Source organism: Erpetoichthys calabaricus, chromosome 12 (assembly GCF_900747795.2).
Source record: "Erpetoichthys calabaricus chromosome 12, fErpCal1.3, whole genome shotgun sequence".
Taxonomy (NCBI): Eukaryota; Metazoa; Chordata; class Cladistia; order Polypteriformes; family Polypteridae; genus Erpetoichthys; species Erpetoichthys calabaricus.
The window spans coordinates 20,557,936-20,585,760 of record NC_041405.2 but is presented as its reverse complement, the minus strand read 5'-3'; the positions used below and the strand labels follow the sequence as shown (position 1 = coordinate 20,585,760).

The following is a 27,825-nucleotide window of genomic DNA, read 5'->3' as shown; positions in this document are numbered from 1 at the left end:
ATCAGTACAAATGAGTTTTATTGAAACCTAATGAACGCCACAAAAGCCAATCCAATATATACACTTAAGACTTTGATATGAATTTTAGTTTTAGAAACAGTTCTTAGTTTATATCAAAAATTTCCATTCCAGACAATCTGGAAAAATGTTCTATAAGCAATTTATTTGGTTGCAGTTAGCAGCAGTCAATGTGTAAAAGCATTCAGTGAGTCAAGAAAAGTCTTTGCTTTTGTGCCTTTTTCACTTTTTTTTTCTGAAACTGTCCTTTGATAAATTAAATAGTACACATTGGATTTTATTGTTACTTTCAACAGCCACCACCAAAAGCAGCCAATTCACTGGGTGTTTGTTGCCATTGCTGCATTTTAATTGCATGAAAATTGTCGTCAATTATCATCTTTCACGACAGTTAAGAGTGGGTTTGTGAATGTGCACATGTGTAGGGGCATCTGGGTGCTTGTGTTGATAAATGACATCACAATCAGCTTCAGGAACCTGGGTCCAAATTTTCAAGGGTTTCTTTCAAGGTAAGGTGGGCACTAGAGCAGGACTCCATGATCTGGTTAGGCCTAAAACAAAAAGGCGAACAGCGTCTTTAATATCACAAAATGTACAGGAAGACCATTTTTCCAGTTAGATAACATTTTCTTTAATGTAAGACTTAATGTGTGTTACAAGTTGCCCAGCAACTGTATTCCCAATTCTTAAGAATCATATCTTCCTCCCCCCAAAATAGTTCTCCTCAAACACTGAAATTCTTACCTTGAAAAAAAGACTAGGAGGATAGAGATTTGCTGTTTGGGAAAATAATCTTGCCTCACTACGTGCTCCAGCGTTAGGAGGTGTCCCGGAACAACATGAACCGGCTTTAGTTTGTCTTCACTCTGCTCCAAGTTGACAAAATGACAACAGATTTTGTTCACACAGCAATTCTACAAAGTCATGCATAGCAATTCCAGTTCGGCGCACTTTTCTTTGCCTACCTTGATCAAACCCAAAAGAATAAGTAGACTGGACATAAACTGTTCTTTTTGGAATGATGGGGAGTTGAATGCTTTCCTCAACAATGTATCTTTAGGGGGGAAAATATGAAATTGTGCAATTAAGAAAAGAAGACTTTTGACATTCCATTTAATCTATTAGTACTTTCTTGGACATGTTTCTAAGATACATCCTATATCTAGAGGAAAAAGTTCACAAATAACTGGCCCACTCCTCAAATAATAACCATGTCATAACTAGCAAGAAAAGACGAGAATTCAGACTACAAAGAAAGTGTTGCAATTTACCGCAAAAATGACAAGGACTATGAACTGTGAGACTGTATCCTACTTCTAAAACTCCAGCCTGCATCACCTCAGGTACCACACCTATAAATATAGCAGGATAAATACTCTACATCGGTCAAATACATAACATGATAGTGCTCACCAACACACATCAGGACCGACTCTTTGATGTTGTCGCCATCTTTGTACAAAGACGCTATCTTCAGGAATACCTGGGTAGTTTTATCAGCATCTGTAACATTCACCTATGGAAAAAGGAACAAAAGGAACTATAAGAAGGTCAATTTTGTCATCTTCATTTTGGTACTTTATTGCAGACTGTTGAAATTAACACTATATATTAAAATACATTCAAGAATGAGTTCACCTACACAGTAAAATTCACATATGGACTGTGCTATCTACTGCAAACCAGTATATTTAAATTTCCCTACAGACTTACTGTTTAACTCACTTAAGCAGAAAGTCCATGTCTGAAATAGAATTTTTAATTGAAGTGTTTATTATGTAGATTTAATTTGTTCTAAACCAATTACATATTTTGGCTGTATGCTCTCGGTGAATAACACTTAAAAACAACAACTGAGTAAATCAAACCAAACACTAGATAGCAAGGCAGATCCTTAATGTCCTATGTTTATGAAGTTGATACCTCCTGTTGAATGAGCATTGCTCGATTGGGACCCAGCTTCATCAGTTTCTCTGCAGTTGGAAATGCCAAGAAGGCTGAAACATCTACAACAGATGTACAGGGCATTGTAGTAGAAGTCTGCAAATGCAACAATATGGCAGGAAGGATTACTTATAGGTTATAAAAAAAGGTGAGGGGCACATCTATGCACTTATTAACATGACTGGGTAAGACAACCTACAATTAATGCTGTAGATGTAAAGTGTGCTGTTTATTAACAAAAAAGTATAGCACTACCTGTGGTGCTGGAGAAGATATAATATTTCTCTCTTCTTCTTCTTCTTCCTCCTCCTCTTCTTCTTCTTCTTCTTCTTCCTCCTCCTCCTCCACCTTCTCTTCATCTTCATCTGGTTCACCATCATCATCACTGGCAGCAGTCATAAGGTTAAGAAAAATATATTATTATGAACAATGAAAAACAGTTACTAGCTCACATACTCCTAACACCAGGGACTACAGCATCGAACCCGCCAAGTTTAGATCTGGACTCAAATAGCTCCTTACAATAAAGAAGCTAATCAAACATGAATTAACACTTCATTTGCAGGCAAGTGTGCCCTAGAGTCTATTTTGATAGGGATGAAAAGGACTCCATGACACGTGCAAATTCTGAGTAACATTGCTTCTTCAGGAAAACACGTAAACCTGCCCAGTAGTTATAAAAGAAACTATAAATCCAAGAAACACATGCAAGTATGAACAGTTGAAAATAAGATCAGTGGTTATTATTTAAGGGGCAATGGGGTGGGGGGTAGAGAAAAAAACAAAAACAAAACAAACACACAGACACCAATGGTAATTAACTCTAAACAAACACAATGAGTAGCCAAGTTGCTTTGAAGCTAGAGATAGAAATTTGGCCTTTGCCCCTTAAAGCCCTAACAGGAGAGATGTCAAACTCAAAGCCCACAGCCTGGACTCAGCCCTTGGACCATTTTTAAATGTTTTGAATATGATAAAACCACCAGCCTGTAATGACTTAAGTTAAAAAAACAATCCAAAAAGAACTCCCTTTAAAGCGTGTTTCTTATATATGGCGAGTACAAAAAAGAATCGCCCCCTTTGAAAGTAGTCACATTTTGTTGCTTTCAACCTTAAAATGAAAACATACATTTGTTTTCAGCTTTATTTACTCAATGCAACTAATCCATGTCAAAAGATATATGAGGAACAGCTTGGAAAATAATAATAAAATAAAAAAAAAAACTGATAAAGTTTGAATTGATAAAATATCCACACCCCTCTGTGTTTGTACTTTGTGGCACCAGCTTTGGCTTTAAGCTTTTTAGAATATACCAACTTTGTATATCTACACTGCAATATTTGCCCACTCGTCTTTGCAGAACTGTTCAAGCTCAGTCAGACAGGATGGTGACTGTTGGAGGACTGCAAACTTCAAATCATCCTACAGATTTTCAGCAGGGTTTAAGTCTGGGCTCTGGACATTCACTCCCCCCCCCCCCTTCAGCCACTGTGTGATCAATTTTTTGCTGTGTGCTTCGAGTCATTGTCATGTTGAAAGGTGAACCTTCTCCCCATCTTCAACTTTCTGTCAGAGGGCAGCGGATTTTCTTTAAGAATTTGAAGGTATTTTGCACCATCCATTTTTCCTTCTACCCAGACAAGTGCTCCAGTCTCTGTTGTAGAGAAACACTCCCAAAATAGGATGCTACCACCTTCATGCTTTACAGTAGGTATGGTGTGTGTTTGGGATGGTGAGTTGTATTGGCTTTCCGCCAGGTGTAGCGTTTGGCACGGAGGCCATATAGTTTGAATTTGGTCTCATCTGACCAAAACTTTTTCCACTTGGCCTCAGAATCTTCAAGGTGCATTTTGGCAAAGCTCAAGCGAGGCTTAATGTGGCCTTTCTTGAGAAGTGGCTTTATTCTTGCAGCCATCCCATACAAGCCACATTTGTGGATTGATTGTGACACACAATGACCACTCTGTGACAAAGTCCTGTAACTCCTTCAAAGCAGCCATCAGCCTCCTCATTACTCTTATATCCAGTTTGGAGGGACAACCTGATCCAGGGAGAATCCTAGTAGTACCAAACACTTTCCACTTCTCAATTATGGAGTTTACTATGCTCCTAGGGATTGATACAGCTTTTGAAATCTTTTTTTATCCACCTCCTGATGTGTCTGTTCACAACTTTATTCCTGAGATCTTTTGAAAGTGCTCGACACCCATTGTCAATTTTGTGCTTTCAGTTGCACTATCAAGCACTGGAATGCTCCAAGAACAGTTATTTTTATGCTAAGCTATGACTACAATCACAATAATTACAACTGATCACAGGTGGAAGGAAGCGAATTAATTTGTGTGTGTAATGAAGAAGGTAATTACTTGTCATGCCTGAAAAAGGGGGGATCCTTTATCAATCTCAGTGATTCTTGCTTTTTTATTCATTATTTTTCTGACCTGTTGCTATCATATATTTGAATTGGATACTATATTTAGATTTATTTAATTAATGCAGCCTAATATATTTGTATGCATTTTCATTTTAAGCTGTAAAAAAAAAAAAAAAAAAAAATTTTCAAAAGGGGTAAACATTTTCTTTACCCACTGTTGATACTATCTGTATGTAATTTTCTGGATTACATATACAGCTGGCATTAAAATGCATCTCCAGTGTCTGCTGACATTTATCCATGCAGATCTGCATGCTGCAACTACTAACCTCCTGTAGTTAGAATGGAAATTGTAAGCTCAAAATAGCTCAACAAGATGTAAAGAATGTGAAATGCCACACTGCCATAAAGAACTTTATAGTGATTTAGCATGATTTCAAAGATGTGCTGGTCTCTCAAAGGAGATGGTAGCTCAACTTCACACAACACGGCTGCCACAACACTCAAAGCTGCACAGGTCCGGGGCTGGATAGTTTTCTGTGGGCTATATGAGTGTTGCCACCACCCTGCATGATTCTCTGGATTTTTCCAGTGACTGGCTTGTTGTATGCGGATAGAAAATACAACTTCATTTCCACTCTCGTTAAATCTGATCGCTATTGTTTCTGATCAACTTCAATCGTGGTCCATATGATTCATCACCAGCGTGTTTATACCTAATTTTTATTAATATAATCATCGGATTGCGATTCATGTTAATGCAGGTATAAACGTTTTGCCTCCATCAATCCTGTGGCTGCTGTTGACTTTCCCAACTCACTGCAATGTCCAAAAAAGTTTCAGGCTGAACTCTTTTGTAAAATTAACCAAATACAGAATTTACATTCATTTACCTGAGTGATCCCAAAATCTCATCCAAGTTAAATGATTTCATTAACTCCTTCAGAGATTCACAGCCCTCCTCTCCCAGACAGTTGCCTGTAAAAACAAAAAACTTCAATCTTCGCAAATTTCAAAATAATAAATAAGTGTGACCTTTGGAAGGTCAGGGATGATCACCCATACTTGCTGGTCAAAATAAAAACTAGGACTGACAATAGGCTCTCAGAAACTTTACCATTCAGATCTAGCTTCTCCAGCTGTAATTTGTGCTGCATAGCACTGGCAACTTTAACAGCAGCCTTCTCAGCAATTTCTCCAAAAGACAGGTTCAGCTCCTGGGGAAGTCGAGGTATTTAAAATGAGAGTTAATACAGATCTTTTTAACATATATAATTAACACATTTACATTGCTTTCCACAGTAAGCATCAAGTGATTCAAGATCTTCTGCCTTTCTAAACAGACACTTTTTTTTTTTTTTTTTTTTTACCTTAAGGCTTGGAAGACCTTCCTTCAAAGTTTCTGCAAGCGCAATAGCCCCCTCAGATCGTATCAGACAGTCCCCAAAATTGATCACTTCCAGATTTCGGAGGTCTTTCAATCCCTAAAAAGAGATGTGAGCTTACACAGTTCAGGAAAAAACACTTTCTTGTTATCATCTATATTGACACAATAACAAAGAATTACCAGTAAGTTAGTATAGTGGTTAAAAGTTGTGAATCATCTTGAGAACAGGTGGGGGAAGATATGCAGGTTGCCATTTAATATCATAATTACAAACTCAGTGCCATTAACAGAGATGTAATGCTCCAAGAGAAGTGGCTTTTCAGTGACAACTTAGATTGAAATATGGAGCCTTGGGACATTCTTCTTAGCTCAGGTCTCTTACCTGTGCCATTGATTTTGCTCCCTTACTGGTGAAAGTGTTATCATTAAGGTTAATCACACGAAGATGAGGGTTGTCTTGCAGAGCATTTGCCAAGGCTGTCACACCAGAGTGAGTGATCCCATTTTGTGGCATATGGATTTCCTCTAGGCTGCCCATCAGCTATCAGAAGCAGATAAACAATCTAATTAGAGCCATCAAGCAACACACAAGCAAAAGAGAAGTTTAGGCAGAGGTCACCATATGGTTCCAACATCCTGATGTTTTTTCCCCCTAATAAGTATGAGAACTGGTTTAGACAAGAGTACAATAAAACACAAAACTTAATCCATTTAACAAAAAAGAAACCACTAATTAACTAAATACACCCACTTCTACATAAGCTTCAGTTTCTTCTCCACAGGTGCCAGGTGCAGCCTGAGGAGGTCCTCGTTTCCCTGTTCCATTCAAAGATATGATTTATTTGAGACTATTATGAGGACCATTAATTTCTCTCACATTATTACAAATTGCATTGGGTGTACATTCAAGATTCCCCCTAATTTATAGTTAAACTGATACACACAATTTAAGAGCCATTTGTTAGTCAACTAGGTTATGTTAAATTTATATTTTGAAATAAACTGAAGTGTTTTCCTAGTTATGTTAAAATGCTTGTCTATATATTATATATATTATCTCTGAATTTGAAGCTAGTTCATGCTCTTGAAATGAGTTTATTAATTTTGTGCCTTTTTAGCACTCGTCTTGCCTTCCCATGCGCTTCTGATACTGCAGATTTTTTTTTTTTTTGTTAATCAGAGGTAATAAAAGGTTTTGTGGAACACAGATGATTAGAACTTCTTGGCCTTTCATTTAGTTTATTTTTCTCCCCAAGTGTTCTGATGATGTGTTAATTGGCTGCAGGTTAAATAAGCAGGAAAAAAATTAACAGTCAATGCATCAGAAGCAATGAAGAATCATGAGTCTTAATAAGTGAACTAAAATTAACCCAAAACAATTTGTTGTCAGCAGCATTAACTGGCCTGTAATGAAGAAATGGGGGAAAGAACCAGGTTGTTGGGGATGACTGGCGAATCAGGTGGCCAACCCATGCCTCACTCCTACCAAGAATGCCCCTCACAATTCATCAACCCCTCTTCACATAAATATAGAAGCACATACATGTTTAAATATTTTAACAAACTCAGATACGATAATCTTATTCTAACTCATGATGAACTCTTCTCCCTGCATCCACTAACCCAATTCCCCAGAATAGAACATTTGCCATAACTAGTGCCTCAAAAACCACACGAGACAGTCCTGTGTACAAAGCACAGCCAGCTAAAAGAGAACCCAGTGGAAATGCTTCAGGGATTTTCTCTTTCATTTGGCTATGGTAGGACTATATTGGAAATTCACTATAATATTCTGGAGAAGATTGCTGTGGCCTAGTCTGATCACTATAGCACCTTACCATTGTAACCATCAACTGGACAATTGGAAACACAGAGCAAGTTATATACCTGTAGCTGTGTATTTTCATATTCATAGTAGGGAAGAGATGGCATAAACAGGACCACACAGACCTGTACTACAGGAACATACCTTAAAAGCACGAGAAAGGGCTGTAGCACCCTCACTCTCCAGCCGGTTTCTGCCTGCAACAAACACTTTCAGTCTAAGTGGGGTGCCTTGTTCACTAGAACGCTGGTGACACTCTATAAGGGCTGCAGCCAGAATCTGAAATCATCAGGCACAGAAACAAAATAATGAATTTACCAAACCTGGAAAAATATTACCTATTATGCAACTCTTGCCTAATTATTCTGTTACTGTCTTAAACAAGTGAAAATCATCTTTATGGTTAAGTAGATGCATTTACCTATTTAAAGCAAATACTCACACAGGGACAAAGCCATTTGGTAAAGACAAAATGCAAATAAGCCTGTTTTGGTTTTTTTTGTTACCTATAACTAAAATCTACTTGGGTAGGAATGTTATATACTGCTACTGGTAATCTTTTCAGGGTGAATCAAATAGCACACCCACATTGTAAGTTTTAATTAAACAAAAAAGGGTAATTACTGAGGCTCATTTGCTGTTGTGAAAGAAGCAGCATTTGTTGTCATTTTTACTTGAACAAAAAAAAAAGTTTCAGGATTAAAAAATTACTACATGTACCAGTTTCCCTCCTATTCCTCCCGCTGTTAAAGGGGGTTGGAATGCGTGGTTTATTTGTACAAATGGCCTGCCAATTGAGGTATTAAAACAAAACAGAAAGAGAGAAGAGTATCTCCAGAGTTACCAAGAGGACATCCAACAGTGGGACAAATGGTCAACTGGTAAAGGTCATTTTCATTGTTAAGACAACAAATTGTTGACCTATTGGTGATGCAGAATTGCTAGAATGCAAAGCAACAGGCTTACTCTCCCCTTTCATGTATAAAAAAAAAAAAAAAAAAAAGGTTAGCAATGCTTGGACCTGAAGAGTACACTGATTATTGGATGTAGGTTTGCTCACAATAACAAAGATAAATAGTACAATTGTAAAAAGTACAGCTTTTAAATAAATTGCCCTATTTCAGGAATCTCCCTACTGGCATAATAAATTTCCAACAGGTTGGAGCTTTTAAATCCAGACTGAAACATTCCTTCAGCACATCATAACTGACTGGTCTAAACAGTATGCCAGGAATGGCAAAATAAATAAATAAAATCAATTAGTTACTTGGCTAAACTAAATTACAGTAATAGTTATCATGGTTGACTGTTACTAATTGTAAAACATTTATTTCTTGTTAGTATCCTAATGTACTAGTTCTTCACACAGCCACCTTTATCAATTTACTCTTCTTACTAAATGAATTAGACATTAAAGTTGTTTAGTGAGCTGTCGTATTTATTCTCTTTATTTTAAGGAATACTATAAATATTTGTACTTTTGTCGAGGTTTCCTTGGGCATTTTCTTTTAACTTTACCAATTTCCTTAGTCTGGTTGCTTAATTGTAGCAGACTAGCGACTTCACTGAATGTTAAAGGCAGGCAATTAGTTCACTGCCACATTCACTTGCCTGCTCATTGGTAAGTCATTTTATTTATTTACTTCTACAACTGTTTCTGCACTGCCGATTGCTAATCATCACCATTTGAATAAAGTGTAAACTTTGCAGAAGCAGGCCAATTGGAAAAAAAAAAGATAAAATACAAATATTTATCAAATTCTTACAAACATTTTTAGGGCTGATAGCTATACAATAAGATCAATTAAAATTAAGAATAATGCTCCAGTTTTGACCCTGGTTGGAATAGACACAAGCAGCCTGGGCTGGGGTGTGAATCTCCCTGAAGACTGCAGTTGAAAACTACTGGTCTAAGCTATCTCACAATTAAGAGGGTAATTTTTTTTTGTAATCATCAACTAATACAAAGAAAAGCTCTACACAGAGTTATTGTACAACAAATCGTAAAATATGAATGTCCTGCCATTGGTCTCACCTTGCCTCCTCCAACACCCATTCCACAGTTGTTGAGGCGTAGTTCACGCAGTGTGAAGCAGGAAGTGCTCTTAAGCAGATCTTCAATGCCACGGACACCATCTGGCCCAAAGGCATTGTCACTGAGGTCCAGCTCTGTGAGACAGGCTCCTGCACTTATGAGTGCCTCACCAAGTGATATCTAGACCATAGATCAGAAAAGACACATAAAAAGGTTTATCGGGTTACTAAGTAAGATTTTTAAAGCACTCCACAGTGCAACACTCAGAGTTCTCTATAAAATGCAAGGCAACCTAATTCAAGTACAACTGTTAAATCATCCATGATGACTGCACTAATAGGGTGGATTGACAAAGAGGAAAAAAAAAAAAAAAGAGTATAAAACTCCAGTGAAGGAATTTGAATTTTTCTAACTGCTGTACTTAATGCAAACTTGCTCACCATTTAAACTCAGACAAGCAGTGTTTAAGTTAAAGGACATAACGAAAATGCCTAAATTCATCAAAGTAGCTTTTCTTGCCATTTCTCGAACTGCACAGGATTACTCCTTTAAATTAATTTTTGTCAGTTTACTACTCCACTTTCTTTAATGTAAATGCTAATATTCTAATCATCTCTCTCTGGGAAAGTCTGCCTTATTGCTCTCTATGTACAATAAGTTCAGCAAAAAAAAACAAAAAAAACAAAAAAAAGATGTGCACTAGCTCAACTACCATAATACCTCACGTAAATACCTGTAAAGCTTAGAAAAGCAGATGACGACAAAAAGTTTTTTGCGATTGGTCATTTTTTATTTCCTCTTTCTGCAACACTAATGCCTATAATATCAAACTATTACTTAACTGCTACTTATTAAAACACAAAAAATATAAAGCAACAACAAAAATGCTTAGAAAACTGTAACTAACTTTATGAAAGATTAGCTCATCTAAAAAACAGCCAAGATCAACAGTGTGTTGCAAACCTTTTTTCATCTACAGCACTGCTCCTTCCAGTACAAGACAAAGCAAGCAAGTTCTAGGCTTCCCTATAGAAACATGTAGAAACATTAAATTAACCAGCCACACAAACACATAGTGAAGGAACGAGATGCGAGGCCCACAATGCTCAAATGCTGGAGAGAGACTGAGGATCTATGAAACACCAGGAAACTACAGCAGGGTACACCTACACATTACTTCATTCACATGTATTCAGTGTAGTCCCTGGCACAGAGTAAATTCAATTTTTGCTTTTAGACAAAAAAGAAACTACAGTATTAACATTTTTTCCTAGCCCTTTATCAATGCACTCTTCTTAAAGACAACTCTTTACTGATGCAAGCCCTCACACCATTTTCTCTAACACATAATTAATTGTATTCCTCATTCAGTCATTCCTTGCATATACAATATATCTAATTATAACTTTGTGGAAGAGAGATTCCTAAGTGACTATTGGGCAAAATATCCAATATGTAAATGCAGCTACTTTGAATAATTTTAGACGGTAGCACTCAGGCTTTTTCTAACCCCAAAAATCAAAATAAATATCATGTGTCCATTATAAAAAGATCTCCATCCATTCCCCAAACCTACAAGTGGTTTCCTTCATTATCAGAAATCTTTGAAAAATAGCACATTATACTTAAAAGTAAGTTATCCATGTTGACAAAAATGAGTACATTCATTTAATGTATATAAATGGTTCTTTATAACCATTTCAATATAATTTACAAGTACAGAACTACAGTAGAATTGTATACTTTTTGTCATTTTGGTCTGAAGTACTGAGATGAGTAAATAACCATTAAATTTCAGAAAAATTAAAAACAGAAGAAGCACCACTGCCATAAGAAATGTTGCTAATGTTACTGCACTCTACATATATGCAAACCTTTTAAATATTTACCAGAGCAGGGGGGATCTCAGACCGAAGACGACCTGTGAACATGTCACTCCAGTAGCATTTCTGAAATAAGACACAAGCATTCAATTATAATAACTAACTCTTAACCTCACTGTTGTATTATTACCTTTAAAATATTTTAGGAATAAAGTTCAGAAACTGACAAAGGGAGTACTTAAGCACTCGTCTAAATGCATGCTGCACAATGTTTCATTAACAAACAAACAAGTAACTAATTGTGTTCAAAAACACAATTGTCTAGAGGAAATACCAACTGAATTTATACAAATGTGGAAAATTATAAAATAATGTAATATTACTATTTTAAGCATTTGCTTAAACAGAAATGGAAGAAATTTCAAAAATAAAACTAGGGATTGTTTAGCTGTGTTTAATATGAATACTGCTGGACCAGTGCAATGATAAAAGAAATGTACCTCAAGATCTTTCTTATTACGTAGAGCTTTCGCAATGGCTTCAGCAGCTTGTACACCAATTGTGTTTCCTTCAAGTCTCAGTGCCTGTAGCCCACTAAATGCTTCAATTTCTTTTACTATTTCTTCCGCTGCATGAGATAAAACAGGTGGCTTAGACTTAAAACGATTAATGAATGGAGCTATGTTAAAAATGACATCCACACTCAGAGTAAAGTGACATTCACAACATATTAACCAGAGTAAGAAAATAAGCCAAATGAAACATAAAAGTAACTGATGAGGCAAAATTAAAAGCTATTCTCACACAACTGTATTAACACCCTTGATAAGTCCATTTTAAGAGTAATATCTACATCTACAGGGTGCGCACAAAGTCCGTATATCCCTATCTTTGGAGGATCTTGAAAGCTAAAGGTCACCTCTTAGGAATCCAAAACATCTGTATGGGTCCCTTCATGATCTCTGCATAGCCAAATGCACCGCCAGGTTCTCCTGCTCATGTTCTGCAACATTTGCGGGGTGACTTTCTGGAACGCTGCGTGAACCGCATGTTTCAGTTCATCGTTCGATGAATAACGGCGCTTCTGCACGTCTTCTTTGATAAACCCCCATAGTGTATTATCTGGAGTTGTGAGATCAGGGCTTCTTGGAGGCCACGGAAGAGGAGCAGGATTGTTGTTTGATCCTCGTCCGATCCAACGATTCCCAAAAACATCGTTGAAACGATCACGCACGGTGATTGCGAAATGGGCATGTGCCCCGTCTTGTTGAAACCAAACACTGTCAAGGATGCCCTGGTTTCTCAGTTGCGGGATGAGCCAGCCATTCAGCATTTCCAGATAACTGATTTGGTTAACAGAACCATCAAAAAAATAAGGGCCAAACAAATGCTGTGCTGTCATTCCGGCCCAGATCATCACATGTGGTGGGCAATGCTCAATTTCTTGAAAGAAATGTGGATTTTGTTTTCCCCAGAAAAACACGTTTTGATTGCGGGAGCTGCGATATATCACGCACTCATCAGAGAACATAACCTTTTCTTTCTCAGCATTTGTTGGAAATTGGTGCAGCATCAGATCACAAGCTTCCTGACTTGTGTCACCCATCGCTTCGTCTTGGAACAACTGCCATGTTGTTGCGATTTCTTGAGCAGCAGCAGGTGGCAGCACCAGACGGGATGTCGGAAACACACCTCGAAATACTGGGAAGACTTGGGCTGATGTCCACAGGAACCAAATTGTCATGGTATACGGACTTTGTGCGCACCCTGTAGAATAGTCTCTCTCACACAGTTGCTGCCTGAGTTGGGAGTGTTGTGTTTGGACTATTCCCAAGTTTTGGCAATTTTAGGGCTTTTCTCATTTTTTTATACTTGTTAGGTCAGACTTTCGCATGCATAACTGGAGTTTAAGAAGCTGTACCTAATGTCAGGAAATTATGTATTAGTAATTTAATCAACATCACTGATCCCGACAGCAAGAAAGATTTTAAAAACTCCAATAAAGCTGGGAAGAGAGCATGCATGGGGTAGAAAAAGAAATAACTGAAAACCTAATTCATAAACGTGTAAAAACCTAATAGTTTGCATGAAATATAACCTCTGAAGCATGTGCCTCATTCCAACAAGATGAGATTACAGTACATGCCAAGACAAATAATCACGCTGTAGGCCAGACATGTACTGTGCAAATAAATTCACAAAAGCAGAGACTTATGTTTATGTTTTTGTTTTTTTTTTAAGACTGCAGCTGCTGCAGTTAACGTGAAGCTTAATAAAATTACAACCATCTTTTTAAGTCATATTGGCTAAAATTAAAATAAAATAAAGGGGTCTGTGTAAGTATAAAACAAGAGAGTTACCATGAGAAATTTTATTAATTCCTGCCAACCTCACCTCTCCTCTTCTTAAGGTTAAATTTTTAATATTCATTGAAGAAATGCTCACACTTTGACAGTTTTCATTTAAAAAATATATTTTCCCTCAGTTTAATGCTAAATAGCAGTTTGCCAATTTTCTTTAGTTCAACTTTGCTTTAAGCCTTTAAATAATCTAAATCACATATCTAATGGAGTAATCTTATGTATCCCGATTAACTAAGGCCAATATAACACTGCAGGTCAACTGGCTGGTCATGTAATAAAATTTACACACATATGTTCTCTTCAAAAGAATTCCATAGTACATTTTATGCAACAAAAATATCAGAAATCTGCTTCATTATTCTAGAAGCACTGGATGTAAGGCAGGAAACAATCCTACACAGGACTACTGTCCTTCTCAGGGCTCACCCAAACACCAACAACCACACTGAATCCAACTTAGAATCACCAGTTAACCTTCCCTGCACATCTAAACAAGTCTGGAAGGAATACAACAGGAGGAAAGTCACACAGACACAGGGAGAAGGTGCATTTCATAATGAAAAATAAGATATGATTTATGACAGTAGCGAACATTTGAATGTTAATATGATGGAATATTTTCTCCATTCAATATTTATCTTCTATCCTTTAAATGAGAACTAATGTTCAAATTTTGTAGCACAATACATTATGCTAGCAACTTAGCCATCACGTTGCTGTAAGCAGTTTTAATGACTTGCATTTTTGAAAAAACTCACTGTGTGTCTCCGGCCTACCAAGAAGTCATACGCCAACTCATCTCAACAAACAAAACTGGGTCTGCTTACCAGCTTCTGCATCGTTTAGCTTCAGACCTCTTCCCTTGAAACTTAGCTCCCCATCTCCAACTTGTGTTTTGGCCAGTGAGTCAGCCAATTTTGAAATATCTTCGGAGGCCATTCTGCAAGCAGATGGTTCTCTGAAATAAAAATGGTAACAGTTCTGAATCCATGAAGGAGAATATGTCCCTGGAAAGATTCACAAATCCCAGCATTGCAAGATAATTTAGTCACCATATAGAAAGAGAGAGCCACCAACAACACAACTATTCAGCTTTTATTGGCAAAAAAATCCATGTGTCTGCTTTCATAAAAATAATTTTAAATGAAAACCAAATAATTGTATTTATTAGAACCCAAATAAATTAAAATGTTCCACTCATCTTTGACTGGTGACTATGCAGCCAACAATGTCCAAATAATTAACATACAGTATATAAAAGTCTTGAATATTTTGTACCTTGCTTATCCAGTAAAGAGTTGCAATGAGCCAGTGTTTACTCTGGGGGCCTTGTTAGCTATGCTGGAGGCAACCTTGAACAAGTCTCAAGATTAACCACAAGGCACACTAGGGTTGTACAGTATACTGGTATTAGAAAAGTACCAAAAAACCCACATTTGAAAATGGTACAGTAACAGCATGTCGAGATTTCAGTACCAGAAGTAAACATCAGCTTTCTTTTTCAACCTCTAAACCCCAACCTGTATAAGTGGAAAAACTTCCTTTCTATAGATAACACAAAACTAAACCATAGCATTCTGTCGAATTTACAAGAATAACCACAGGCTTCAACGTGATCGAGGCATCACAGGGACAGCCATTGTTTCAATGAGATCAGGACTTCATATTGAAGCAATACATGCCCTCCTGATGCGTACTTCATTGGACACACATTGCTTTGGTACGATTGCCCAAATCCCCCTCCCCCCCCCCCCAACCCCCACCAACAATACAAAAACAACTAAAAACTCCCAAACCCTATTTTTTAGTAAGTTCTGCTATTGCAAAACCACACACAAACTATAAGATATTCAAAAGAAAACTCAGCTGGTTTGCTTATCATTACCTATTTTGATTTAATATTTGACATAATCTACGAAGCAGCGAGATTCAGGTAGCTGGACAGTGGCAGCTTGATGCATTTGGCCATGCATGTACTTCATTTTACTGTGTCCACCATATACGCCAATAAACCTGAGACAAACTGATTACACCACAGTGTTGTCCATTGCATATTGTCATGAATGGTTTTATTTTGGCTAACATTAGTTAGCCTGTTAGCTCCGTAAAGAATTACAATAGCAAAACAGGTTGGATATTTTATACCAGTGGTTATCAAAGTGTGGTCTTCTGACCATTTGAAGTCCACAAATATAAGCCAAGTGAATTACAAGATGAAAATGTAACAGCACCTGTGTTTTTTCATAGAAATTGTGGTAAAGACTTAAAGTCAACACTACAAGTATATGTGACTGCAAGCAGACAGATTACCTCGGAACGACAAATAATAGAAGAAACCTGAGGAATAATTACATATGAAAATGTTTCATGATGTGATGCTACAGTAACCTCATCAACACATTAAAAGCCTGGCAAGAATCCACAACTATGAATATGGGACTACATATCAATATGATGTTTACTGCATTAATTCAGACACATAATTCACAGAGAACAGTTATAGCAGGACTGGCAAAACAACACGTCATCGCTGAAAACGCATTTACACACACTAAATGCGAGTCCTTCAATTGGCTTTTGACACCAAACTAAACGTTCATTCCTAAATCCTATTAACTGGTAAAAGGTGACAAACACAGTGGAAGCACATATTTGAATGGCATACTGACGAATCGGATACAGTCTCTCAGTTATATAAGTAAATGTCTATAGAAAATGTCAATCTGTTTTATATTCTACTTCTGAATTAGTACATAGACATAAGCAATAACAAAATGTGATAATTCACATGACACTTTGAGCAAGACAACAAAGGCTCTTTTGGAGTAGCTCTGAAATAGTGAATTACCACGAAACAGAAATTGGATTTCACAGAAATGTAAACAAGTTAAACAATGTACATATGGCCTAACATTCAGGTGTGTTCTGTGACCAAGTTAACTGATATGAAAGTGGGAGTATTACATATTTTTTATTTACTTTACCCAAGAGTCAGTTATTACATTTTTGTTTATAAAAAGAGTTTTGTAACAGACTCCTACTCAAAAGTAACAGATAACAGAATGCAACTACATGTGTTAGTAGACTATAATGAATATGTGCTTTTAAAAAGATTTTTTTTTTTTTTTTTTTTTTTAAACTCCATTGTAAAAGTACAAACAGACTTGTGGAGCCTCAGTAGCTTTTGCACAGCAGATTACAACTAAAGTGATGTGAAAAATGGCATCAGTTGTGGAGGTTCTGCTTTCATAAACAACATTTTTGAAAGTATACCCAATAGATTAGTATTTAGCAATTAGCAATTTAAAATACAGTATCTTAATACCAAAAATCAGTATCAAACTTGCCTGAAGAAGGGGCCTGAGTTGCCTCGAAAGCTTGCATATTGTAATCTTTCTAGTTAGCCAATAAAAGGTGTCATTTTGCTTGGCTTTTCTCTACATTCATAAGAAAGGAGAAAATGATTTAAAATAAGTTCCCCATTAGGCTACTTCTATTAGTTAAAACACAGTAATCCATTAAAAGTATATGAATAAGAACTTGGAAAGGAAATTCCAATCGATTTATTATATAACAGGAAAAGGAACGGTACAGGATGAGTAAGAAGATCAGGGCTTGCGGCGATTGTTCATGTATATCTGGGACTGAAAGATCAGGGACTTAAGCCTCTGAAGCCTCCCATCTCCCGACACCAGTGCCCAGGGACACTTGGAAAATTAAAACATCAGGTATTTGACTTGTGCTTTTTTTAACCAGCTAAGGACAAAAAAAAAAAAAAAAATCTTACAACAGCAAAAATGAACAGAGCGATTCTATGGCAGAACAGATTTTAAAAGCATGTTGTTACAAAAACAGCTTTAATGAGATCGTTTTCATTTAAACATCCTGAATTATGTTAGTATTTATTAATTCAACTGTGCTGATGCAATAGTGCTTGAACTTTTATTCTTAGTATTAATTTTAATAAGTATTTTCAGTTATATGAATATACAATATAAATTAGCATTTCTATAATTTATAATGTATTACAGAAAAGGGCACAATATTATTCCTGTGAATGATACAGGTACTTTATAATAATAAAAATAATGATAAAAAAGGGACATTTTTTTCCAGCGATATCAAGTACGTACCAAATACTGTCAAATTTTACTGGTATCTGTATCAACGACAGAAATTCTGGTTTCACATCATGTACTTAAGAATGTAGCCCAAATTGACCTTGTGCTGGCTCAATAAATTTTACCAATGGCACGCAGCCTCCTCAACATTTCAGTAACTTATATTGTGGATCTACTTTGGTGACAGTAGTAGCCATCAGACAAGTAAAAGAGGAATATATGCAAAATATACAAGCTGAAGTAACCTTTCTCAAGGAAAATTTGAAACCGTAAACTAATTAGTAATTGGCATTGCACAGAATGTTTCCGTGTTTTATGTTGGAGGAGTTTAAACATTTAATACTTTTTAACTGAAGATTGACATTTAAAAAAAAAAAAAAAACTACATTATATTGTATTTAAGAAATCTGAACTTTCCCTACAAATTTCCATGAAGTGTATGTGTGGAAAATTTCAAAGTCAGTCAACTAGGGGACAAGTTATTTCACATAGACAGGGAAATCACAGTAGGCGTTTTTCACATTATATGAGAACGTACCAAAAAAGCACATGTTACACTCATATGCTGTACAACGCTCCCAGAAAATTTAATCTAAATTCAAATATGTACTTATTTTCAATAAGAGTATTTGAATCTTCATTTTTGGCTAATTTGAAAGCCCTAGTTTGATGAGACTAAAGTTGAGCTTGTTGACCTGAAAGCAAAGAACTATGTTAGGCACAAAACAAATAACAGCCCAACAACTGGGTAAAACTATCCCTATTGTCAAGCCAGGTGGTGACAAGCTTTGCAGAAGGAGCATCTTATTTGGCTGAAAATTTTGCACTGAATAACTGGAAGAAAAAAAAAATATATATAAAATATAAATATTCACAAAAAATGCTATTAAATGACACTGTACAAGGTATTAACTCAGGTGGAATACATTTTGTATACGTCATTTTTGAATAAAACGTATTTTTTGAGTCATAAATGCATTCAATTTATTATGTTACTGAAGGGAGAAAGAAAATATTCTGAGATGTTCAGATTTGGATGTGTAACAGACTTGTGCTGATGGACAATGTCATTCACAATCTGTAACTGCTAAGTTTGGGCTGATGGATGTTACTCTGAAGATGATTTGAACCATGCGATTAAAGGCATTGTAAATACCATGTTTACACCTGACACTTGTATCATGATCAAATAGTGATAGGCTGTAAATACACTGCATATATATTTTTATCAGACAAGATACAATTACATTTTCACTGGCAAAATCAAATTAGCAATCTGAAAGCTTCTTCTGTTGTGGGATTCAACATGGCGGATGTACCAGTTTTGTACACTTTGTGCATTTTTACTGATAATGAATGACCACAGTGGAATATTAAGAGAAAACAAGAGAGGTAGAGCATGATATTTAACACTGCAGCTGTTACACCTTCCTTTAAAGCCACAAGTATGTTGCACTCAGTCTGGATTTGTGAATGGAGTCAAAGACTAGTAGGTAGGATTGAGTGATCAAACAATAAACCTAATTATCGCGAAATAACTTTTCCTATATAGAAATTATTATAGAAATATAAGAGATGGTCGATAGTACTCACTCCATCCATGTTTTGACAGACAACATGAAAAGCCAGTGATAATGAAAATAGTGCAGCATTGAATCGATCTTGTGGCTGGAACAGGTTAGGTTAACGTACACAGCACAGTGAAGCAGCTGGCAACAGCACACATGTTAATGTTTGCGGCTGCAGCTGCAGGTGCTGTGTGTACATCAGGAGTGAGAGAGAAAAAAATAAAATGACAGAAAAATGTTAATGAAAACAAACAAAAAAAAATCTGTTACCGAAGAAAACACCCCAATGGACACAGCCCAGGGCTGAAAAGACAAGGATATTGTTGAAAAGAAGGGTCCAAGGAATTTCGTAGTGTGGAGATGTTTTGGCACTTTAAAGTCTGACAGGAATCTGAGTGGTGTGCACTGCAAACTGTGCTGAAAGCATGTTCCCAGAATAACATAATACCACTAATCGTTTGTATCATGTGAAGCAGTGCCATCCTTTAGAGCATGCTCAATGTAAGACTTTACTATCCCAGACACAAGCAAATGCTGCAGGGGATTTCTTGAAAGCGGTTTGAATTTGCAATGAGGCTATATACAGAATATTTTCATCTATTTGTGGGTTTGCTTCTCAACCATTTAAAACAGTTTGAATCTATACAAAGGAAAGGATACTGTATAGAGGTACTTTTTTGAGATTCCATTTTGTATTAATACCTACTTAATTTACTTTGACTAAAAATTTACTTTGTGTTCTCCTGTAAAGCTTGAAAGATTCTGACTGGTCAGAATTGAGACTCTCTTTTTTTAAATTTTGTATTACCTTTTCTATTTATTTGGAATTGACCAAATAATTTAATTTAGTTACACATTTTGTGCTCTCCTGCAACGCGCATCACTGGTCAGGATTATGATATTATATATACCTATTGTATTTATTTGAAATACAGTTATATAGTTTTCTATAGCAGATCTGTAATGTTCAACTTCTGACAGAAAATATTTAAACCAAAATTAACCTTTGTGGAAAGCATACCCCCGAACACAGACAGACAGACACCAGAATGTCTAAAACAGGGGTAGGCAACGTCGGTCCTGGAGTGCCACAGTATGTGCAGGTTTTTGTTCCAACCCAGTTCCTTAACGAGAACTCAATTATTGCTGATAAAGCACATATTGCTTAAGTGACATTTTAATGCTTCATTTTAGTGGTCTCGTTTGTTAAGGTTCTCCAACCTTAATTGCTTATTTCAATCTTAAACTGCTGCATTCAGTGTTTTAATTGCTCCTTATTAGCAATAAGATGTAAAAGACAAAGCAGCCAGCAGTTCTCCAGCTAGCTTTTTTCCAATTACATCTGTGTGTGTTCACATGCACTGTTTGATTTAATAAAACACTTAATAGAAAAATGTGACAGACTGAAAATGATCTGTTTTAGGCTTCAAATCATTTGGATGATATCCTTGGAAAGGAAAAAAATCTACGATATAAAAGCCTTACATTGCACAGACTAACAAGCCATAAAATTAAATAAGGTCTGAGATTGGCAATGATTGGTTTCTAATTAAGCAATTGGGTTGAATGAAAACCTGTAGCCACTGCGGCTCACCAGGACCGACATTGCCTACCCCTGTTTTGCATCTTATTGCTAATAAGGAGCAATTAAAACACTGAATGCAGCAGTTTAAGATTGAAATAAGCAATTAAGGTTGGAGAACCTTAACAAGCGAGACCACTAAAATGAAGCATTAAAATGTCACTTAAGCAATATGTGCTTCATCAGCAATAATTGAGTTCTCGTTAAGGAACTGGGTTGGAACAAAAACCTGCACATACTGTGGCACTCCAGGACCGACGTTGCCTACCCCTGGTCTAAAACATACTCCTTTATTTCTCCAGAACACTACAATGCATTCCTCCAACAACTCCCTTCCTTTCTTTCTCTTCTTCTGACCTCCACTCCCCTCCTCACAAGCTCCGTCTCCTTCCTCCCAACTCCAGCTCGTCTATTGGAGGGAGGTGGTCCCTTTTATACTGACCCGGACGGGTTCCAGGTGCTCCACCTGACAACACTTCTTAGGTGTGGCAGAAATGTCAAGAGAGCACCTGGAAGCAGTCCAGGTACCCCTGGGATTTCTTACGGCAGCACTTCCTGGTGTAGCGGAAGTGCTGCCATCCAGGGTTTCATAACCGTCCGGGCGCCCCCTGGCGGTGGCCACGTCCTCCCATAGGGATGGATAGGATATATATTGAATGATATGAAAACAATTATGATTTTTTTTTTTCAGATTGCTCAGCCCTATTGGTATGATAAAATGCTGCTTGGATTGTTCAATAACCATGTCTAGCTGTCCAGTCTCCAAATGCATCGCTTCACATTTTTCAGTATTTGTGAAAGACTGCACCTTCTTTTGAGAACACATGTGATTTTGAAAACATACCTGTGAAAAACCATGTTGCAGGGGCATTATGGAATCTTGCCAATGGTGCTGGCTTTAATGCTTTATCCAGTCTTTTTAGAACAAACTAGCTGTTGGTAAGACAATACTTTCAGCGCACTGTAATCAGTTCAACATGTGACGTCAACCTCCCATAAGGAAAGCGTCTCTGTGAAATTGTGGGTGGCACAGAAAATTGGGTTTTCTCAGTGCAATAGTGCAACCAGTGGATCACATATCCATATCACTATCCCAAAACAATTTGGAACAAATTATTACAACTGAAAGGGATCAGTCAGGTCAGGTTGTGGAGCATGCACTGGTACAGCACATTGCTACAAACACCACACGATGAAACAGCTTTGGGATCCTCGTTGGCAACCCCCCCAGGCAGACATGCAGTCCAGTCCCACCCTCCGGAAAAGACCATCTATCTGCCGCAGCCAGCTGTTATGTGGGCATTCCCCTGGCCTCGTCTGGCTGCTCAGGTCCTCAACAATGTGAATCCTGGGAGCTGGATCATCCTCGGGGAATCACGCCACATGGCCACAGTGCCGTAACTGACGTTCCGTCACAATGCAGGTAATGTGCATCATTCGGGACTCCGTGAGAAACCGCTCATTCGACACAAAGTCAAACCAGTGGTACCCAAGAATTCTCTGAAGAGACACAGTACTGAAGGAGTCCAGTCTTCATCTTAGGTCACTGGATAGCGTTCATGTCTCACAACCAAGACAAGATGGGGATACTATTAAATTTTACTACAAGCTATAAGTAATCATCACCTGCACTGGTAAGTTGGTATGAGCTAAAGGCTGAGGTTTCATGGCTTGGGAAAAATAAATAAAAATCTTAAGCTTTAAAATAATACTTTGTGCAAGTTCATTTTCAACATCATTTTCACTCTGCTTATCCTTATGAAAGTTACATTAGCAACACGTTAGGCAGAGGTGGCCAAACCACCCTATCCTTATATTTCCTAAGGAATTCTGAGATGAACAATGAAGAGATAATTCCTCCAGTGTATCCTCCGGTTTCTTTTCAAAGGAGGAGGTGCCTTGTACACCTTCCATGGGAGCATGTTAGCCACTTGACCAAGCCACCTCCACCAACACTCCAAGATATGCAGATCTACAATGTGGACCTACTGCTGAGCTCCTCACCATTTAATGGATTGAAAACCCAGCAACCCTCACATATTTCAACCACTCAAATTTGCTATCCCTGGGTCACCAACGTGAGGAAAAGGATGAAAACTGACCAGTTAAGGAAAAGCTTAGTTCACAAATGCAACTCCTGGATCACCACCACAGTCCAGTATAATGTCCACAAAGCTGCTGCCACTGCAGTTTCTTTGGTCAATCTCACAATCACTTCTTCATTCATGAGGTGCTTGAAAGCCATTACCTGGGCTGCAGCTCACCTCTTATCTAACAAGTAAAAAGCCACTCTTTTTCAGGGACAAAAATACCCCCAAATTTCAAGGAGGCAATTCTCATGCTGCACCATGCTCAGCTCTTTACAGGTTCAATACTCGCTGAAGAACACAGTCTAATAAGGCAAGAGGGAAAAATCATGTGCAAGTAGGGGAGATGCCATCCTCAGCTGCACCTTAATATACCAGCCAAAAAAGTAGATAAAAATGAGACAAGACACACCAACATTAAATAGATTTAACAACAAATGTCAAAACAACCCTTTTCACAAATTAAGGGACCAAATGACACGAAACAGTGATCTGAAAACCCATACACTTAAAGCACTTTCCACAAAATACCATGGGCTAAAATCACAAGTATTCTCTATATCCACAAACAACAACATTTATTTATATAGCACATTTTCATACAAAAAGTAGCTCAAAGTGCTTTACATAATGAAGAGAAGAAAAATAAAAGACAAAATAAGAAATTAAAATAAGACAACATTAGTTAACATAGAAAGGAGTAAGGTCCGATGGCCAGGGTGGACAGAAAAAACAAAAAAAAAACTCCAGAAGGCTGGAGAAAAAAATAAAATCTGTAGGGGTTCCAGGCCACGAGACCGCCCAGTCCCCTCTGGGCATTCTACCTAACATAAATGAAATAGTCCTCTTTGTAGTTCGGGTTTTTCACGGAGTCACTTGATGCCGATGGTCATACAGACTTCAAAGCACCTAGAGACAGTAGTAGTACATTCCCATGACACTTCAAATATACCTGTGCACAAGTTAATGTTGGACTCTATTTCACAAAACAAAAATCACACATGATCTCAAGTTCAACTATCAGTCCAAGTCTAAATTCCAAGACCCCAGCATGATCTTTCTCAGGAAAGTTGAGGAGTGTGATTGAAGTACATTGTCATGTTTATATTTTAGACAAGCAAACACTCCTTTTTCCAACAAGTATTTTATGAAGATAAACAATACAAAATGTTTTATAATTAATCGGTTAAATGCAAAACGATTACTTAACAGAAATTTAGTGAAACATTTGTACAAAAAATGTGAACCGTTTTTTCAGTGTACAAGTTACTGAGGTGTAGGAGTAGAGTGGGCTGACATTTTGAACCTTTTTGCTGTTACGTGGAGGTTGCGTGAGCTCTCAGCATTTGCTGATTCTTCTCTTGGTATTTCTGTTTTCTTCTTAGAGACATAATTGATGCATTGGTAACTAAAAACCTGTATTTTTGGGTGTATGAGTGTGACCTGCAATATTATTCTGTCCGGTCTATGCCCCACAATGACTCAAAAATGAGGAAAATGGATGGATATTTTATTACTTCTAGTAATCATGACACTTCCAAAACAATTCCTATGGTTACTAAACCATTTCTTCACATTAGCTTAGAGAAATTATTGTCCTTTATAATGTATATTATAAAACTCATGTTCCAGGTGCATTTTTTGTCTGGCATCAAATCTGTTTTTGCTACTTAGTTGACTATCATGACATGTTAATTCCATAAAGTTACATTTCTTCCTCTTGCCCCAAGTCTAAATTCCAAGACCCCAGAATTATCTTTCTCAGGAAAGTTAAGGAGTGTGATTGAAGTACATTGTCTTGTCCCTCTTTCCAGGAATGGACCACCACTCCAGAGACACTGCACTTACCTTCATCGCATCAATTAGCAGACACATTAGCAAACACAGCCCCAAATTATCCAGTGCTTTCAGTACTTCTAGTTAGATCTTATCCACCTCTGCAATTTTGCCACTTACGGAGAATTTTTAAACACCATAAAATTAGATATACATGAAACACTCAGATATACACAAACAATTGCCGATCCTAGTTTAAAAGGATCAACAGTGCCATCACATCATCATATGCATTGCCAACTGCAATGGGGCACATGGTGAGGCACTGGAGCAGCTGTTAAAAGGTCCAATTTATCATTAAAGCCAACTAACCATCTGTACAGGACATTTATGAGAAAAGATGCCAGAGAAAAACATCTTTCTTGGGTTCAGACCATTCACATTCAAGAAATAAACTATTTGACTTCCTGCCATACAGCACATATTGTCACACCAATATACTTTAAGATCGTTTTCACTATCCAGTTATTAAATTGCTAACTATCACACAGTAATCTGCTTTACTCGACCAAGCCTCTATTACTTAAGCACTTGCAATACCAGTTTGCAGTAGCCTACATAATGTTACTGAACATTATGCATCTCAGTTACTTGAACAATTTAATTAGTCATTGCTTCGACTGATACATGTTGCATTCCATATTTATTAATGTTGTTTAATTAAATTGTGGTTTTTAATATCATCTGCCTGTACGGTACTGTCACTGCAATTTAACAAGTACATTTCATTGAACTCTAAATCATGACCTTTTTTTAATGAATAGTATCAAAATTAAATATAGAGAAGCAAAAATTACGTAACTAAGCCTAGCATTTAGCAAAAGGAACTTTACTCAAGTCGGACTGTAAATTCTTAAGATTACACATTGATGTTTTAACACAATGGTCACTGAATCGCTCACAAGTAACACAGAACCCTAATTGATTGGTTTTGCTCCATCAAACCTATGCAGCTATTGACAGGGAAACGTGACAGGCACGAATAACTCCAGCGTTTGTGGGACAGCGACACATCTGCTGATATTTTACACGCCCTCTAAATCTTTCTGATATCTAATATCTGTAGAATTAACTTGATTACAGTGTTGTCGTCATCCGTTGACTAGTATAACAAAGTCAGTTATACATTAAATAAAACGCACTTTTCCACATTTAAGTTAAAAGTTCCCCTCTATATTAACGTGGAAAACAATGGAAATTTTAAATGCCCAGCGGTTGATTATTCTGAACCTGATATAACAATGCTTCACTCAAACTGCCTACACCAGTGTTATTTTTTTACCTCCATAAAGCAATTTAATCTTATTGGAATAAAATCCCATTAAGTTAAAAGACTTAAAACAACGTAAACTCAGGCGACTCTGTCACCTATATATCCGAAGTTTAATCACGCTCTCCAGTTTTCTAGCACTGCGCAACCTCTTAGTTCGACTTTGGGGGAAAAAAATAAAAACGTAAAATACACATACAAATTTTCAATTTACAGAGGACACGCTTGCTGTATAATACTGTACACAACCTGAAATAAAACAAAGACAGTGGTGGCTACTGAGAATTTTACTTAATACAATACATGATACCACGAGACAGATTTTCTGTACATACTAATGAACATAAAAATCAAGAGCCCTATTCCTCCTGAAGAAAGCGTTTTAAAACATTACTCTTCTAGTTAGTGGCGTATAGAAAGCTAACAACAAAAACTTATAAATACCTGAGAGATAATTTTCTAAAACTGTAGTCTCAAATAGAGCGTCAATATCACGTTGTCTCCCGCTCTATTACTTACGATAATGGCGATGAACTATTTTGAACCCGGCATTTGCGGAACGTGCCTCTCCGCGTGACCGCTAGGCACGACGGGAGTTGACGTTTCTTCTCCTCAAAACTCCCGTTTAACACAGTAAAACCCCTGTACAGTATAAAACTACAATTTCCCACAATGCCTATGGATTTCTCGTAACTAGGTCGCGTCCCACTGGACAATGGCTTGTGCAGACCCTCAAGTCGATTGGTCAAGTTTTAACTCTCAACCAATCAGCAAGAAGAGCTACACGGTTTCGAGGAGGATGCTGCTAGACTTGGGAAATCACCGGCGAGTGTAGTTGTGTGACGCAGGATTGACTACTTAAGCGCGCCTTTTTCTTGGCGTGCATGGCGGAAGGGTGTGACGTTTGATGCATGAGAGTTAAGCCTCGGGTTTTAAAAATTATTTTATTTCCAGTGGCATTATTTGTAATAGTCTTTGAATATGTGTAGGTTGGTTGAGGTTACGTGAGGTAGGCATATTTATATTTTAGATAAGCAAACACTCCTTTGTCCGATAAGTATTTTATGAAGGTAAATAGTACAAAATGTTTTATATTATTGGTTAAATGCAAAACGATTACTTAACAGAAGTTTGGTGAAACATTTGTACAAAAAAATAGTGAACCGTTTTTTCAGTGTACAAGTTACTGAGGTGTAGGAATAGAGTGGGCCGACATTTTCAACCTTTTTGCTCTTACGTGAGCTCTCAGCGTTTGCAGATTCTTCTCTTGGTATTTCTGTTTTCTTCTTAGAGACATAATTAATTGATGCATTGGTGACTACAAACCTGTATTTTCGGGTGTATGAATGGGCCCTGCAATATTATTGTGTCCGGTCACTGGCCCTCCCTGACCCAAAAATGAAGAAAATGGATGGATATTTTATTACCTCTGGTAATCATGACACTTCCAAAACAATTTCTGTGTTTATTAACCATTTCATCACATCAACTTAGAGACATTTTTATCCTTTATATATTATAAAACTGTAATTCCATGAGTATTTTTTGACTATCATGACATTTTAATTCCATAAAGTAACATTTCTTCCTC

At 37.1% G+C, this 27,825-nt stretch overlaps 1 protein-coding gene across 2 annotated transcripts; it reads right to left on the bottom strand.

Moving 5' to 3' along the window:
- Nucleotides 1-26,829, bottom strand: rangap1b (Ran GTPase activating protein 1b). 2 transcript variants are annotated; one of them, XM_028815164.2, is made up of 16 exons: nucleotides 26,679-26,829; nucleotides 14,598-14,728; nucleotides 11,908-12,035; nucleotides 11,474-11,533; nucleotides 9,585-9,764; nucleotides 7,694-7,828; nucleotides 6,107-6,265; nucleotides 5,708-5,821; nucleotides 5,455-5,554; nucleotides 5,231-5,315; nucleotides 2,218-2,347; nucleotides 1,942-2,058; nucleotides 1,432-1,534; nucleotides 984-1,072; nucleotides 763-887; nucleotides 1-569 (listed from the first exon to the last, which is right to left on the bottom strand). In XM_028815164.2, the coding sequence occupies exons 2-16, from the start codon at nucleotides 14,707-14,709 to the stop codon at nucleotides 488-490; spliced, it is 1,719 nt and encodes a 572-aa protein (XP_028670997.1). In that variant the 5' UTR covers nucleotides 14,710-14,728; nucleotides 26,679-26,829; the 3' UTR covers nucleotides 1-487. The 2 variants fall into 2 exon arrangements, with proteins under 2 accessions (XP_028670997.1, XP_028670999.1); XM_028815166.2 differs by having other exon boundaries at nucleotides 763-884.
- Nucleotides 26,830-27,825: the final 996 nt, after the last annotated feature.